We start from the raw sequence: 14,391 nt of genomic DNA, 5'->3' as shown, positions 1-14,391 counted from the left end.
ACCTCTACAGCCTAGTAATTACTTCTTCAATATAAAGCTCACCTTCCCATTTATAAGAGTATCTTAGGAAGTAAAACCAGAAAACGGATACACAAATATATTCATACATTGCATATCAACAGTATGAATCTAACAGCCTTCCGAAAATGAAGTTCGCATTGCTGCATGCAGGGATATTACCAAGAAAATCGATTTACCTCTATAGCAAAATGCATTATGATGCAACAACTGAGAACGTCCAATACAGACCTGAAAACGCTAAAGTAACTCAAGCTTTGTCAGTGCATAGTTTTGCTTTTAAGAAACTTCTCATCTTACCCTTGTTTTGCTGTATTTGCATTAGTCTCCAAGTCACCCCAAGCAACCTGTTCACCTGCTTGCTATTCAACTTGCTGCCATCCTGAAGAGTATCTGTCACAAATTTCCTTATCATGTCCAGCCAACCAGAGTCTGTCTGAAGTGTGGAACTGCTTGCTAATGAAACCATTATGTCACACAAGGTTAAATTCAGTAAAAGATGGTCTACGTTGTTTGAGGATTTCATACAGTTCCTGTTGCTAAGGGAAGGGGAGGGGGAAAACAGAAAGATTTTAAAAAATTATTTTTGAAATAAAAATGGACACCAGCTGATACCTGTTGTACATGCATCTGTGTTCTACATAGACTGCAAAGGTGCAGAATGATTTCAGAACAGAGTTTAGCATGAATTTAGTCTCACACCTGGGAGCTGAGAAGGGAGACAACTTGCTACTGGCCTGTACCAAAACAGAATTGGTGCATCCACTCTAACAGCTCAATAGTGAAGAAATGTGTGTCTGGCTTCTCCTGCTCCAGTACTGCTTTGCCATACAGGACAGCCACAGTGTGCCCCATCCCCCCTCCTGGCTGTGCTTACCCAGCCCTGTAGTACAACTAGAGAAGACTATATGGAGGTGAAAAGAATGTTTGAACTATGTTTTGATGTAATTCAACAGTCAGCTGAAGAAAACATGCAGAAATATGAAATAAGTCAGCCTAACACAATCACCATTTAGCAATATGCAAAATCCAGATCAAGAGCTGAATAAAATACTTTCATTTCCCTAAGGCAGCATTTCATTTTCTATTAGATGCTATTCAGACAGCTTCCTATACAATACTTTCACAAAGAACAACTAAAACTTCTCAATTTGAAGCAATGTAACCTTCCTAGAAAGCCATCTCTGCAGATCTTCAAGCAATACGCAATAAAGTTTCCTTTTCCACCATTAAAAACTTAGTATTTAATAAAGCACGACTCACATTGTCTCACTTCTCTTATGAAATTAAAAGCTGTTACATGACATTGATTTTATTCTTACCTTTTGCATGGATCTTTCTTTTTGTGTTTTACTGTATCTTGTAAAGAATAAGGAAAATGACGCATGAAGTGGTGCTTGAAATCAACAAGGTAATTCATTCGAAGCCATAGTTCCTGTTAAGGAAAGCAGATGATAGACAGAAAGCATGGAAGTAAATTAAATAAATCCAGACAACTATTTTCCAAAATTCATTATTGGAATCAATGAAAACCAGGAACTTTAACTTCTGTTTGCAAGTTGCTTATACATCTTTACTTTCAAGTGCTGTGCATAAAGGTTCAGAAAACAAGTCAGTAGCAAGATGCTGTAAGTTAAGGTTGAGCAAAATCCTAACTGAACCACTGTATTTTTAGCACATATTTATGTGCATAGATGCAGTACTAAACTGACTTAAAGAGCTGAATTGAAAGTAATTTTACATCAATTTATCAGGGTTCTTAAAATCAGAGTGGACTCTGATTAACTTGCAATGACTGTCCTGAGTTTTCCATTAAAACATATTCCAATACTACTTTCATCTTTCCCTATCATTAACGTACTTGTGGCTGAAAGCCCACTGACAAAACATTTTCCAGTTGGAAGACTATCCTTACAGAAAAATGATTCAGTATTTTAAAATAATTTCACTTTGTGGGTTAGCAGACCACAAAGTCACCATTCCACAAAGTGTCCAGCAAAATTCATCACTAAAAAAGAATGCGTTGCTATCGGATTGATCAGGCAGAGTAATCTTTTTGATATTTGACTATTAAGAACAGAAAAAGGCCATTAAACTATTTCAAAGACCAACAGCTTTCCACTAAGCATATTCAGAGTGGTTTTCCACAGTGACTGTAATAACCACTTTGGCCTGTAAGCCCAAGGGCTATTAAGCAAGCAAAGCTTTCATTTTCAAACTGAGCTATTTGAGTGCATTTTGTATATAAAGGTAACTATAAAGACAAAACAAACCACTTATCTAAAATGAAATTTGCTCCACAAAAAAACAAGTTGTAGGAACCTCAGATTTTTTTTCCCCCCACAAACAACTTAAGGTCATAATCCAACTGTGTGTATTCAAAACAGTTCATGTCTTGACAGAGGAGCATGTCTTTCATGTGACTAAAATACAGGCACCCTATGGCTAAGAGCAGCAGCTCTGCAGGATCCTTCACAAAAAGGCTAGGGACAGGAGGCTGCCACAGGTCAAGTGCCTGGTCAAGTGCCTGCTTTTTGCCCACTTCCAAGAGGGCCTCTAGAAAGATGAAGGAGGAAAAAGTGGAACAGTGTGTTTTGCTCAAAAATACTGAATCTCTCCCTCAAGGCTGGGTATGTTGGGTAACTTTGGTCTAATGTAATGATTCCACAAATGTTTTCCAATAATTACCCTATGTGTAGCTTTTCATTTAGCAAAGGGACCTACAGTCCTACACACAGGTTAAACCAAGAGCTATCAAGACATTCCTTCCAACTACTCTCAATAGCCGAAGTGGAAATTGAGTTTTTCCAATTCACCAAATTTTTGGAAAAGCAGCAAAAGTTACCAAAACCAGCACTTGAGTTGTCTAAGTTAAAAGATGGAGAAAATAACTTGGGCAAAAAAAACCCTTCAGAGGATACCTCCCAAAATCCTTGAGATTTTGAGTCAATGTCTTATGATCCGACCAATCACAACACAGCAATACACACTGCACCAAGCAATTACAGGATCTCAGACCACCATTATCTTCTACCTTTCCAAAGATTTAGGGTTTGTTCATTTCCACCCACCCCCACAAAACTGTTCAACAAACAAAAACAAGAACAAACAATTCCATTCTGCACTTTGTTCCAATTTATTTTCTAGAGGTTATCTGGGAGACAAAATGCTCCTCTTCTGCAACATGGCTCAGTTCAAAAGATTCTCTTCTACAGTAAGAGGCAACAAAATCCAGACTCAAAATCTACTCAACACCTAGGCTTTTTCTCTCTTAATAAAAGTATCTTGCCTACTTCAAATCAGCAAACCACTAGTCTCTAATCAAAACAAAATGAACTCTCATCATTATGCCATGGATCATTTCTCCCTTACCATTTTGTATGTTTCATCATGTCGCTTTGTGAGTTTCCACAATAAATGTATTATGCTAAGCACTTGCTGCATAAGCTGCTGAGATTCTGATTCCAAAAGGTTTCCAAGAATGGGAGCTGATTGTGCAGGAGATGCTTCAATCCAGCACTCAATCAGTAATGGAATTATTATCTCAATAAAACCTTTTAAGTTTTCAGCCGAGGACAGGCCTTTTTCTGCACTGTCCATTACACTTGTCAGAGACCTAAACAACAAAAGCAAAAAACAAACAAACAAAACAAAACAAAAAAAAGATAAAAAGATAAAGATCACACCTTTCAAAACAAGATTACAGTAATACCACTTTCCTGTTTTCTGAATAATGGGAACAATTACTTTTTTAACACATTAAATGTTTGCTGGCTTTCCTGCTAGTTATCTCAGTATAGAAAAAAGGGAGTTCAAACCATCTACAACAAACCTGCTCCTAAGTTTCCCTGCAAGTTTGTGTGCTTCTCTAACAACTTCTTAAACTTCAGTATTTCTTTCCCCATTGTTATATGTAAAGTCTATGAAGTGGAGAAATATGATATGCATTATCCTATCACCTTCAACCAACAGGAAGGAATTAATTATACTCAGCATAACAAAATAATAAAAGACCTTTAAAGCTCATAAAAGCAAAATAACGAAGCTGACTACAAGGTATTGTCAAATGCATAAGGTTTATTACAGTTAATAACCATTTCCAACTATAATAAACACAATGGTTTTCATATTAAATGAGGAAAAAAATGTTCCTGTAAAAATATACCTTTGGTTTCCACCTGATGTTTGGCTATTATGCTCTGAAAAGCAACTAAACGGAAAATTATTAAAATTATCTGAAAACGAAGTTAAAGAAAATTTAAAATTAAGATATAAGTTAAATTAAAAGAACATCTGCCAGAAATCAAGAAAACCAACTCTTTCCCCCCCACTCAAAAAACACTTTGTGTCTCAGAAGGGATTATCAGCAGATAGGACCCAACCCTGCTACAGGATAAGTTCAGGCAATTAAGGAATTTAGAGCCAAAAAAAAAAAAGAAAGCAACAACAGTTTCAATCGATCATTTGTGAAATTGTTTTCCATCATGATTTTGTTTCCTAATTCATAGCAGGAAATTCCTATTGTAATTCTAATTTCCTAAAATACATAAGATTACCACGCTGAACCTCCTGTTAAACTCCTTTCTATTTCAGTGATGATATCCAAGTCATTTTTCTTTATATATACACTCAAAATAGGAACTGAAAAACTATTCACTTTCCACAGATCTGCAGATGTTTTGTTCACAAATATTTTAATTTCATATTGGATTGAAGATGTAAAGCAGTTTTCCCTAGTCATTTCTAAGTTATCCAATTAGTTATATCCTTCTATGAAGCTGTATGTTGTTGCAATCATCTATAATACAAATAATGAGAGAACATTTTATTCTGCCATTTCTCTCTAGTTGATATCAGTGTATCAAGGAATTTACTAAACCAAAACAAATCCAGGCATTAACAACTTGTAAAAGGAGCAGGGAGAAGGAATAAAAAAGTGTGAGACAAATACAAGCTCTTTTTCAATGAAGGCAAGATGGGGGAGAGAATTTAGATCTCCAGCACAAAATAAAAGGGACAAGTGGAAACATAACTGATCATAAGAAAAAAAAAATTGCTTTATCTTTAGTACTTACTACGATTATCAAACATCTTAAAATTTTACAAAGCTTAGGATTAATTGCAGCAAGAAACATATCCAGTAAATATAATCTGGTTTATTTGTCTGTTTTGTTGCTTTATTTCCTTTCTGTGGTGCAGGCACTGCAGTAGACAGCAGTTTCTTTCAGACTAAAAAGAGTTTAGGGTGAATGGTTCTATCTTAGACTTTTTAACTCTCAGTCATCTCAAATGCAGTAGACAAATCCCATCTTACAGTTACAACCACAATGAAGTCTAAAGCCTGTTGATACCAAGACTACAACCTCATTGAGAAAGTGAGGTTGTCCTGTAAATGCCATGCTGTGACACAATTACGCTCTCAGTTGAGAGTCTGAAATTTCAGTAATAGGCTGGAATTGTTCTGAAGTAGTAGTCTTTAATGATTTCTCTTTTTAAAAATACCTGATACTACAGCAGAACTCTGGAATTTCAGCAATCTATTTCTGGAACACAAAAATCTCCCAATTAAAAAGTGAATAGTGCATGAAACCTGAGAAGTTGGTAATTCACACTGGAGGATTCCTACAGAAGTGTAACACACACACACAAACAACTATTTCAGTACTTTTCTGAAACAAGGAAAGGAAAAAGGAAGAACTCAGGCTGAAAGCATTTGGGTAAGAATACTTGGAATATATTTCATGTACCCCTGCAAAAGAAGCTCCTATCTCTCAAGATAAGATTCCTCCACATATTCAAGGTTAACAATGAAAGTGCTAAATAAAATCTAAGTGCCAGTAACAGATGATGACAAAGTATTATAGTAATCTGTCCAGCACTTATTTGATTAGTACACTATCCTTACCAATACATGTTCATTTAAACTGGGAAGGTTTGATGTCAATTACTCTGTCACATATCTGTTATCACTACTCTTGAGTGGTAAGGTGACTCTGCAAAGCGTATTACCTTTATATCAGTATGAAATACTATTGAAGGGAGCTGCAAGGTATTTGTGTAGCCCTTAAGCTGTCATTTTTCTTTAAAATGCCAGTATTTTTACACAGCAGGACCAAACAAACAAAAATTGAGTAAATATCTGCCATTTGACAGCAAGAAGACAACAGAAATTCAGCAAAGGGAAGTCAAGGAAGTGTAAAAGAAACAGAAAATAAGGAAACAACTTGCTGTTCTTTAAAACAAGAAAAGTTTTCGGAAGTTATTAAGTTTTTATGGCTCGCAGTTTAAGCCAGGTTACTTGTCCTCCTTTTCTGCACTGCCAATTGCAGCAAACATTCAGCACACCGAGTGAACTGCATTTTCCATTTCTATTTGATGCACGTATACATATTTATTGGCTATGCTTCATCTTCCATTTCAGTCTCTCAAGTCATCTTCGCTTTTCTCTGCAGCTTCATATTGTCCTCTCTCAGCAGGATCTGAAGCTCAACTGTTTCTCTTCCAGTCCAAAAAAAAAAAAAAAATCAAAAAAAAAAAATCACATGCCTTGGTACCACCACATTTGAGTTGTGAAGGCTTTCTGTTTTTCCACACCTGAAATGAGTTTGATGCAAAAAAGCAGCATAGTCAGCACATAATGCAGAGAATACATTCTAACAATCTCCTAATACACTGCAATCTTTAATTTACACACAGTAGGAAGATCTAGCACACAACAGAAAAGAATGAAGTCTTAAGATTTGCATCACTGAATCATCTAGCATTCCAAGCTCAGAATCTATCCTTTTTATTAGGCACTAATACTGCAAACTGATTCAGAAAATCTCGTTCCATAATCACTAGGTTATCAGTGATGTGTCATCCCTGTCCAATGAACTTGCAAGATTAAATAGATACAGGAACTTAAAAAATTTAGAATACAATTATGCTATTTGGAAGCCTACTTGTTAAGGAACAAAGTTGAAACTTACTTGCAGTATTAGTGACAAGACCACCAATACACACACACTGAAAATAGTTACTTATGGTTTGGTCAACTCATTATCCACAGCTAGGACTTGACTATTTGTGACTTTAAACACACACACTGAGTATTGAACCTCTTATTACAACTAATTTCTGTCCTTGCAGTGGTGGCCATAGCAGAGGCCTGGGAATGCCTGTAAAAGGCAACAGTTGGGATTGGAAATGCCAGAATTAAACACTTTTAGATTATTATAAAGTATTTCAGTGGCAAATACAAAAACCACTACCGCAACTCTTGACTATCGGAACTTCAAACACAGTCACTAAAACAAGCTGTACTGGCCCTTTGTGAAAAACGAATACACCAAAAATACGCACAAATGCAATGAAATGAGAACATTTTAGTACCTTCAGCAGATGATCCTTCCCTTTCTATTCTTCTGTTCTGCTGCCATCAGCTTGCTTTGCCAATCTTGCCTTGGATTCTAGCCATGTTTCCTTCTATTCTTCTGGCTCCTCCTCATGCTTGCAAACATCTTTTTGTAAGTATTTATAACCAGAAATACATCACGATGTTTCACCAAAACCTAGCTCCTCAGAAAAGTGGAATCCAATTCAGGTGATACCAGATGTAAAGTTTATTTTCCTAGACCTTGGATACAGTGCATCTTCAGCTATTACATGGCACAGTACATCATACTCTGCATATCACCCAGGGTGCAATACAAGCACTCTCGCATATACAGCGCTCCACAACTGCGTGCTTCTGACTGCAAAGATGAACTTGATAGAACTGTTCTGTGCTCAGCACTGAATCCTTCCCCTGCTTCAAGTCTAGTTGCCAGCTAAAATTTTACCTGCAGCAGACACTTGGTCATGACTGAACACTTAGGCTGACAACCACTTCTAGGAGAATACACTGCACATTTTACTTAGCTTAATATGCCTCCTATACCTACTACAGGTAATATGCTACCTACAAAGAGGAAGCCTAGGTGAGTAGGAATGGATGTCTGTCTCTCCCCGACAGAGATGGAAAACACCTGCCAATTCAGGTCAACACCTGTGGTATTCAAAGACAACACCTCTTCTTCTGCCCTTCATTCCTTCAAAGAGATAAGATGGACATAGCAATGGAGTAGGCAGTGAGTTTTATACCCTTTTTTGCCACTGACTTCCTAGATGAATTTGGTACACCTGCTTTATTACCTCTTATTCAGTCTTCTCCAGCAGTAAAACAAGGATTGTGGTTTCTCTTCAAACCACCTTGGTATCTACAGAGAACAGAGCTGTGTAACAGCTAAACTGCTTCCATTTTTAAAGTCACCATTCCAGGTCTCCTGGCAGCAGACATGCAACATCCACAGTAAAGCATATGAGGATGCCAACATTCAAAAAGTACCATAAAGTGAGGTGGGAGGTTCCCCTCTAGTGGGTGAATCAGAGAGGAGGAAGAGAAATAAAAACAGTTGTTTATTTCTCCCTTAACTTCAGCTCACATCTGTTTAGAGTACTACCAAAACCCACACAAACCTTCCTGTGACTAAGCACACTACACTTCCTTTCATATTCATCAGCATGTCTCAGCGGAGACATCTTTCATCCACAGTGAATATACAAACTGGTGAAGTGATTGAAGTATCTAGAATTGGAAACTCAGCAGATCTTCATACCACCAGACACATCTCATCCTGCTGTCCTTTTTAAAAGGAGCTATAGTCAAAGATAACAGACTCCTAAGTTTATGACAGACTCTTGAAGGTAAAAGCACAAAATTTCAGTAAAATTCATTATCACAAACAAGCTTACATTTCATGTAAAGAAATTTGCCTACTTGCTCCTAGGTCTGTTTGATATCCTGCAAGAGACTACAAGCTGTCAGTTTGCATTCCAAAAACATCCCAATAGAGCTGGTAATCCAAAATTATTATTAATAGCATAAAATAAAGCTTTTATAATGGAAAAGTTCATGATATACACATAACACAGTTACCTGCTGAGTATTTCTGTATTTTCAAGCCTCTGCAGTAAGACATTACACTAAGTGTCCTAAAATATGGCTAAGGGACAATCCCACAATAAAAAATTAAATTGTGATCACGCAGTTGGTATTAATTCCCAAACTAGTTAACATTTTCTCACCTCAGTCTAAATGATGAGTTGATCTTTGGTCGTAAGCCACCACTTTCAAACAGTTGTATATGTTGTTGATTATTTGCATGGAGCTTCCAACTAATACATATTGGGTTCCTCACAGAATGAGAGTTGTCCTTCTGCTCTTGAAGCCCTTCATCCTCTGTATCACTGGATCCATCTACCACTGCTTGGAGAAACTTCTTGAGCCTGGTAAGTACATTCAACCTCCACTGCTGAGAAGTTACTCTGCGATTTGGGTTAACAGAGAGCATCCAGGAAAGTTTGTCCCTGCTTTTCAGTCTTTTTGAGAGTTGCTGGTGAGAAATAAGCTCTACAAAATTCTTCAACAATATAATGCTGCGGTCTGTAAGAAGAGCTGGGTATGCTTCCAATAAAACGTCCAAGACTTTCAATGAATCTTCCTGAATTCCCTCACTGATATGAGTCATGGCACTAGAGAGATGGGCACTTACCAAAGGAAAAAATGGAGCAATCTGTTCCGGTCTTATTTTTGAAGCCAAGAACTGCAGCAGGTGAACAGCTGCTCCTCTGACACCGGAATCTTTGTCTGTAAACACGGCTGCCACCTCACTTATTATACTTGAAAGGTGTGCGTCAATTACAAAGGGATACTGAGACAGGAGTTCTTTGAGTCCAAGAAGTGCATTATGCTTAACCCCAGGACTATAGTGATGCATCTGTGAGAGCAGATCCTATAAGGAAACAAACATATACACTTGCCATTGTTATTAATTTAAGCTGTTCAAACTTCCCCCCCCCGCCTATTTTCTGCACATTTTCCTTAAACGCTTAAAAATACAGAATCTATTTCTACAACGTACTGCTGCTCATAACAGCAAAATGTGTTTAGAACAAACATGGTATTAGTTCATAGCACAACAATGAACAAATAATCAGAATTCAGTGATAGGAAAAACAAGATGTAATGACTTGTCCTTGGGTCTTGTTCTTAAGTTTATGCACAACCCTACTGACTCAACAGAGGGATGACCAAAGGCAAGTCCTGTCACTCTTGCTCTCAAAAGCAGAAATACGAAACCGCAGCCTGAACAACCTTCTTCAGTTTAAGCAGAGAGCTGCAAGAGACACAAAATGACACAAAGGAAGGAAAACAAATCCACCCCCCAAAGAAATACAAGATTCTTTTAAAATGGGGCTGCATTCAGATATCCTGCTGCATTTGCTTTTTTTTAAATGCAGGGGTTTTTGCAGGTTTTTTCCTAAATTGCAGTAAACCTACATAGAAGGCAAGTAATTTTCTGTCATTTCAGAATGTAACATCCCAGCATACCTTTATGTTAAGTTTTCATTTCAGAATGTAACATCCCAGCATACCTTTATGTTAAGTTTTCTATTTTGCGTAGGAAGCACTCCATCTTCTTTAAGCTGCTCAGGAATTTGTATGGCCTTTGTTTTGAAGGTAGTATCAGTTGCATTCTCTAGTTTAGGCTTTTTTTTCCCAACTTTTAACTTCACTTTCTGGAAATCCTCCTGGCGTTTCCTTTTTTTAGTCATTCTGCTTCTCTGCAAAAAGATAATTTAATTTGATTAAATACACAACAAAAGCAGTTTTTCCACCAAAGAGCAGCAACTTCCTAACAACGGCTACTGTTTTTATTCTTTTGTCTATGCATAAAGGAGTGTTCACTCCTGAGACAAGATGCTAGACTAAACAGACATGCAGGCTGATTCCATGCAACTGTTCTGGTGTCCAGAAAATGTTCTGCTGCTCCTTTGGCCATCTTTGCTCTGAGAACTACTTTATTAAAAAGCATGCCGATATCTGCGTCTGCCACTGCTTTATCAAGAGTTAAGTTGCTGATTTGGTTTTGTTTTAAAAAGTTCCTGCCAACAAAGCAACTTTTTACATAATTGACTCTTGTCAAGCCAAGGAGCTCAGCAAACTGTTCCCTTTCAATTGCACATCGCTTATCAAGTTCATCACTAACAGCACACAGCCTGCACATGTACAATCATAGGTTTAAACAAGCCTTCACCAGTAAAAGGACACAAAAAACCTACGAAAACTTTCACTACACACTGAACAAACCAGCCTGCGCATTTAAAAATAATTAGAAGTGAGTGGGAGAGAAGAGGTCAAATGGGCAAATATAGAGTAAAAAGAATGGAAAACAAAGACACATTTAATAATATAAGTATTAATAAATAAGGTATCTGAGTCACTACACTTGTAAGTTGTACAGACATGCTGGAATAGAAGTACAATAACCAAAACAAATTAAAACCCCCAAAGTTTCTAAATGGGCTTTTGGTTTTGCTCTGTTTTGATACTGAAGTACTCTTACGTCTATCAGGTTAAAAAAAAAAAAAATCATCACACTGAAAAGGCCCAACAAACACTACACCATAGATTCCTTAATTTAATCCTCTCAAAAAAACCCAAACAAACCACCCTCTCCCCACAAAAAAACCTGAATTAAAAAAAACCTCAACAACACAGCTGACTAAACCCAGAAGTTTCTAAATAACCTATTCAAACAATGATTCTCTTCTGGTGGATGTGATCATCATTCCTACAGCTGATTTTCCCAATGGACCTCAAGCTGAAATTTGTGCCGTACTAGAGTATTTAATATAGTTGATATTCCATATCAACAGGAAAATCATTAAAGAATGTTTTAAAATGAACTCATTTCCTATTATTTTAAAACAATTTAAACAACTGATTACACACACATTTGACTACAACTTAATTTCTGCTTTTCACACACTAGCTTAAAAAACTATATGCAAGACCACTTTAACTGCAGTACAAATTTGGCGTAAGTAACCTATCAGTTCAAAAGGCTTTTAAAAAGCTTGGAGTCTGGTGCCAAAATAAAAAGGTCCTTTAGTGTCCAACTATAACAACCATGCCTTTATAAACGTTTGATTTTTACCATATGTATCTTTTAGGAAAGAATTACAAGAATTTCACTACTTGATACATAGAAATAGCTAGAAGCTTTTGACGTAAAAGTTATTTCCACTAACAAGGCTGACTTTTACAAGAGTAGATGTTTGGCTCCCAAATAACATTAAAAACTTCACAATACAGGTGTGCACACACCTGAACAGAGTCAATTACGTTCTTTCAAAGAAGGAGGCCTGTAAAATATCCTTTCTCCTATTAAAAGCAGTGCATCTTACCTCACAGTAAATGTTCTGGAAATGACTGGTAATCTAAGCTTATCCATTTCCAATTCTCATGTACCACACTAGATCAAAAGATAAAATCCTTACCAAACCGAAGTCATGTAAACACCACAGTGGCTACACAGTAAGACATCAGACAAAACTGTAAACAGCTGCTGAAATTATTTAACTATTTTAATGAAACTTCTTGCTAGAACAACTGCCTTTTGACACAAACTGCATCTTATGAGGAGAGATTGTGGGAGCTGGGCCTGTTTAGTCTGGAGAAGGCTGAAAGGGAATGTCATTAATGCATTTAAATTTCTCAAAGATGGGTGCCAAGAGGATGGTGCCAGACTATTTTCAGTGGTGCCCAGTGACAGGCTGAGGAGCAATGGCCATACACTAAAACACAAGAAGTTCCACCTCAGTATGAAGAAGAAATTCTTTACTTTGAAGGTATCAGAGCACTGTAACAGGCTGCCCAGGGAAGTCTCCAGAGACAATCCAACCGCCATGGATGTATTCCTATGTCACCTGCTCTAGGTGATGCTGCCTTGGTAGGGGGGCCTGGACTAAATGATGTCCAGAGGGCCCTTCCAAACCTAACTAATCTATGATTCCGTGTATTTTCCCCTGGCCCTCCTCCAACAGGACTGAGCTAAGTGCACCTAAAAGTTTAAGCACTAACACGGTTTTTACAACTCAAAACATCAAAACAACCTTAAATCGATGCAGGATTCCTTTAACATAAAGCAGCATACAGCGCTTTTCAGACACCACTTTAGATGTCACTCAGCCACCCTCACCTCAGGCTCAGTGAAAATATTCAGTTACAGGTTAGCCTCGATGATCCTGGAGGTCTTTTCAAACCAAAAGATTCTCGTTTTACTCCCTCGCAGCTCTCAGGCGGCATTCTCAGGGAAACTCATTACCTTGCTCCGTCAGGAAAATCCTGAGAAACCCGAAAGCAAGGCACACGCCCTAACTAACTCCGCCGATCTGATAAAGATTTCCCCCCGGGCGAGCTCTCTCCCCGCACAGGACAGCGATACTTACGGGCGATCACCTCCGCGCGGCTCCCGCGCCGGCAGCGCATCCCCCGCCGCCGCCACCTGGACCGCACCGCACCGCCCGACCCCGCGCCGCGCACGCCGTACCCGAGAGCCGGAGCGGCCGCTCCTCCCGCGGGTCTAGGCCGTCACGCTGCCTTCCTCGCCGTCCCGGGACATCCTTCGGCTCGTTCTCCGAGCGCCGCTTCCCTCCGCCCCGCTCCAGTCGCTCTACGAGGCTTTTAAATAAAGGCGCGTCAGTGCCGGCCCGGCGCCGGGGAGGCCGCGAGTTCGGCCCCCGGGAGCCCCCGCGGCGGCGGGCGAGGCAGGAGCGGCGGCGGAGAGAAGCCGCCGGGGGAGGTGGGGCAGGGGCGGCGGCGCGCGGCGGAGCCGATGCCGCCGCTTTCCGCGGGAGCGGCGCCCGGCCCGCGCCGCGGCGGCTCCCGCTTTTCCCGCCGCCTCCCTGGCGCAGGAACGTGAGGGGAGGGCGGGTCGCACAAAAGGCGGGCGGCCCTTGGCGCAGGGGCAGGGCGAGCGCGGCGGCCCCCGCGAGCAGAGACGGACCGATAGGGACCGCGCCGGGATCGGGATCCTGATCCTCCTCCTCTTCCACCTCCTCCTCCTCCTCCTCCCGCGCGCGGCCGCTCGCTCACTCACCAACCACGCGCGCGGCAGCGCCAGCCCCGCTTCCGCCCCCGCCGAGCGCCTGCCCGGAAGCGGCCGCCCACGTGAGCGGCGCCGCCAGCGCCCGCCCCGCCCGCCGAGGGGACGCGCGCTTCCGCCGCGGCCGCGCGCGCTGGCGCCCCCTGCAGGCGGGGCGGCCTCGGGGGTCCCGCCGGTCCCACCGGTCCCCTGGCCGGCGGGAACGCGGCGCCAAGTGTTCGGCTTCGTCCGGGATATGGCTTTTCTTGTGTACATCTTCCTCGAGAGGGGAAGAGGAGGGGTAGACGCTGATCTCTTCTCTGTGGTGACCAGCGACAGGACCCGACGGAATGGCCTGAAGCTGTGTCGGGCGGTTTAGGTTGGATAGCGGGAAAAGGTTCTTCATCCAGCGGATAAAGGC

At 40.3% G+C, this 14,391-nt stretch overlaps 1 protein-coding gene across 5 annotated transcripts in view; it reads right to left on the bottom strand.

Moving 5' to 3' along the window:
* Window positions 1-14,052, bottom strand: part of TEX10 (testis expressed 10) — a 55,762-nt gene extending 41,710 nt beyond the window's left edge. For 2 of the 5 annotated variants that reach the window (XM_032120199.1, XM_032120225.1), the window contains exons 1-7: window positions 13,986-14,052; window positions 13,336-13,567; window positions 10,477-10,665; window positions 9,127-9,833; window positions 3,391-3,634; window positions 1,341-1,453; window positions 319-557 (exon numbers count right to left, since the gene is read on the bottom strand). In XM_032120199.1, coding sequence (XP_031976090.1) covers window positions 319-557; window positions 1,341-1,453; window positions 3,391-3,634; window positions 9,127-9,833; window positions 10,477-10,656 — 1,483 coding nt within the window. In that variant the 5' untranslated portion in view covers window positions 10,657-10,665; window positions 13,336-13,567; window positions 13,986-14,052. Of the gene's footprint in view, window positions 1-318; window positions 558-1,340; window positions 1,454-3,390; window positions 3,635-9,126; window positions 9,834-10,476; window positions 10,666-13,085; window positions 13,228-13,335; window positions 13,568-13,892; window positions 13,910-13,985 lie in introns of those variants that run through there. The other 3 variants (XM_032120218.1, XM_032120206.1, XM_032120214.1) reach the window with 3 other exon arrangements.
* Between the last annotated feature and the right edge of the window lie 339 nt (window positions 14,053-14,391).

Source organism: Corvus moneduloides, chromosome 1, assembly GCF_009650955.1.
Source record: "Corvus moneduloides isolate bCorMon1 chromosome 1, bCorMon1.pri, whole genome shotgun sequence".
NCBI lineage: Eukaryota > Metazoa > Chordata > Aves > Passeriformes > Corvidae > Corvus > Corvus moneduloides.
The sequence above is the reverse complement of the archived record's forward strand: the minus strand, read 5'-3'. Positions and strand labels throughout refer to the sequence as shown.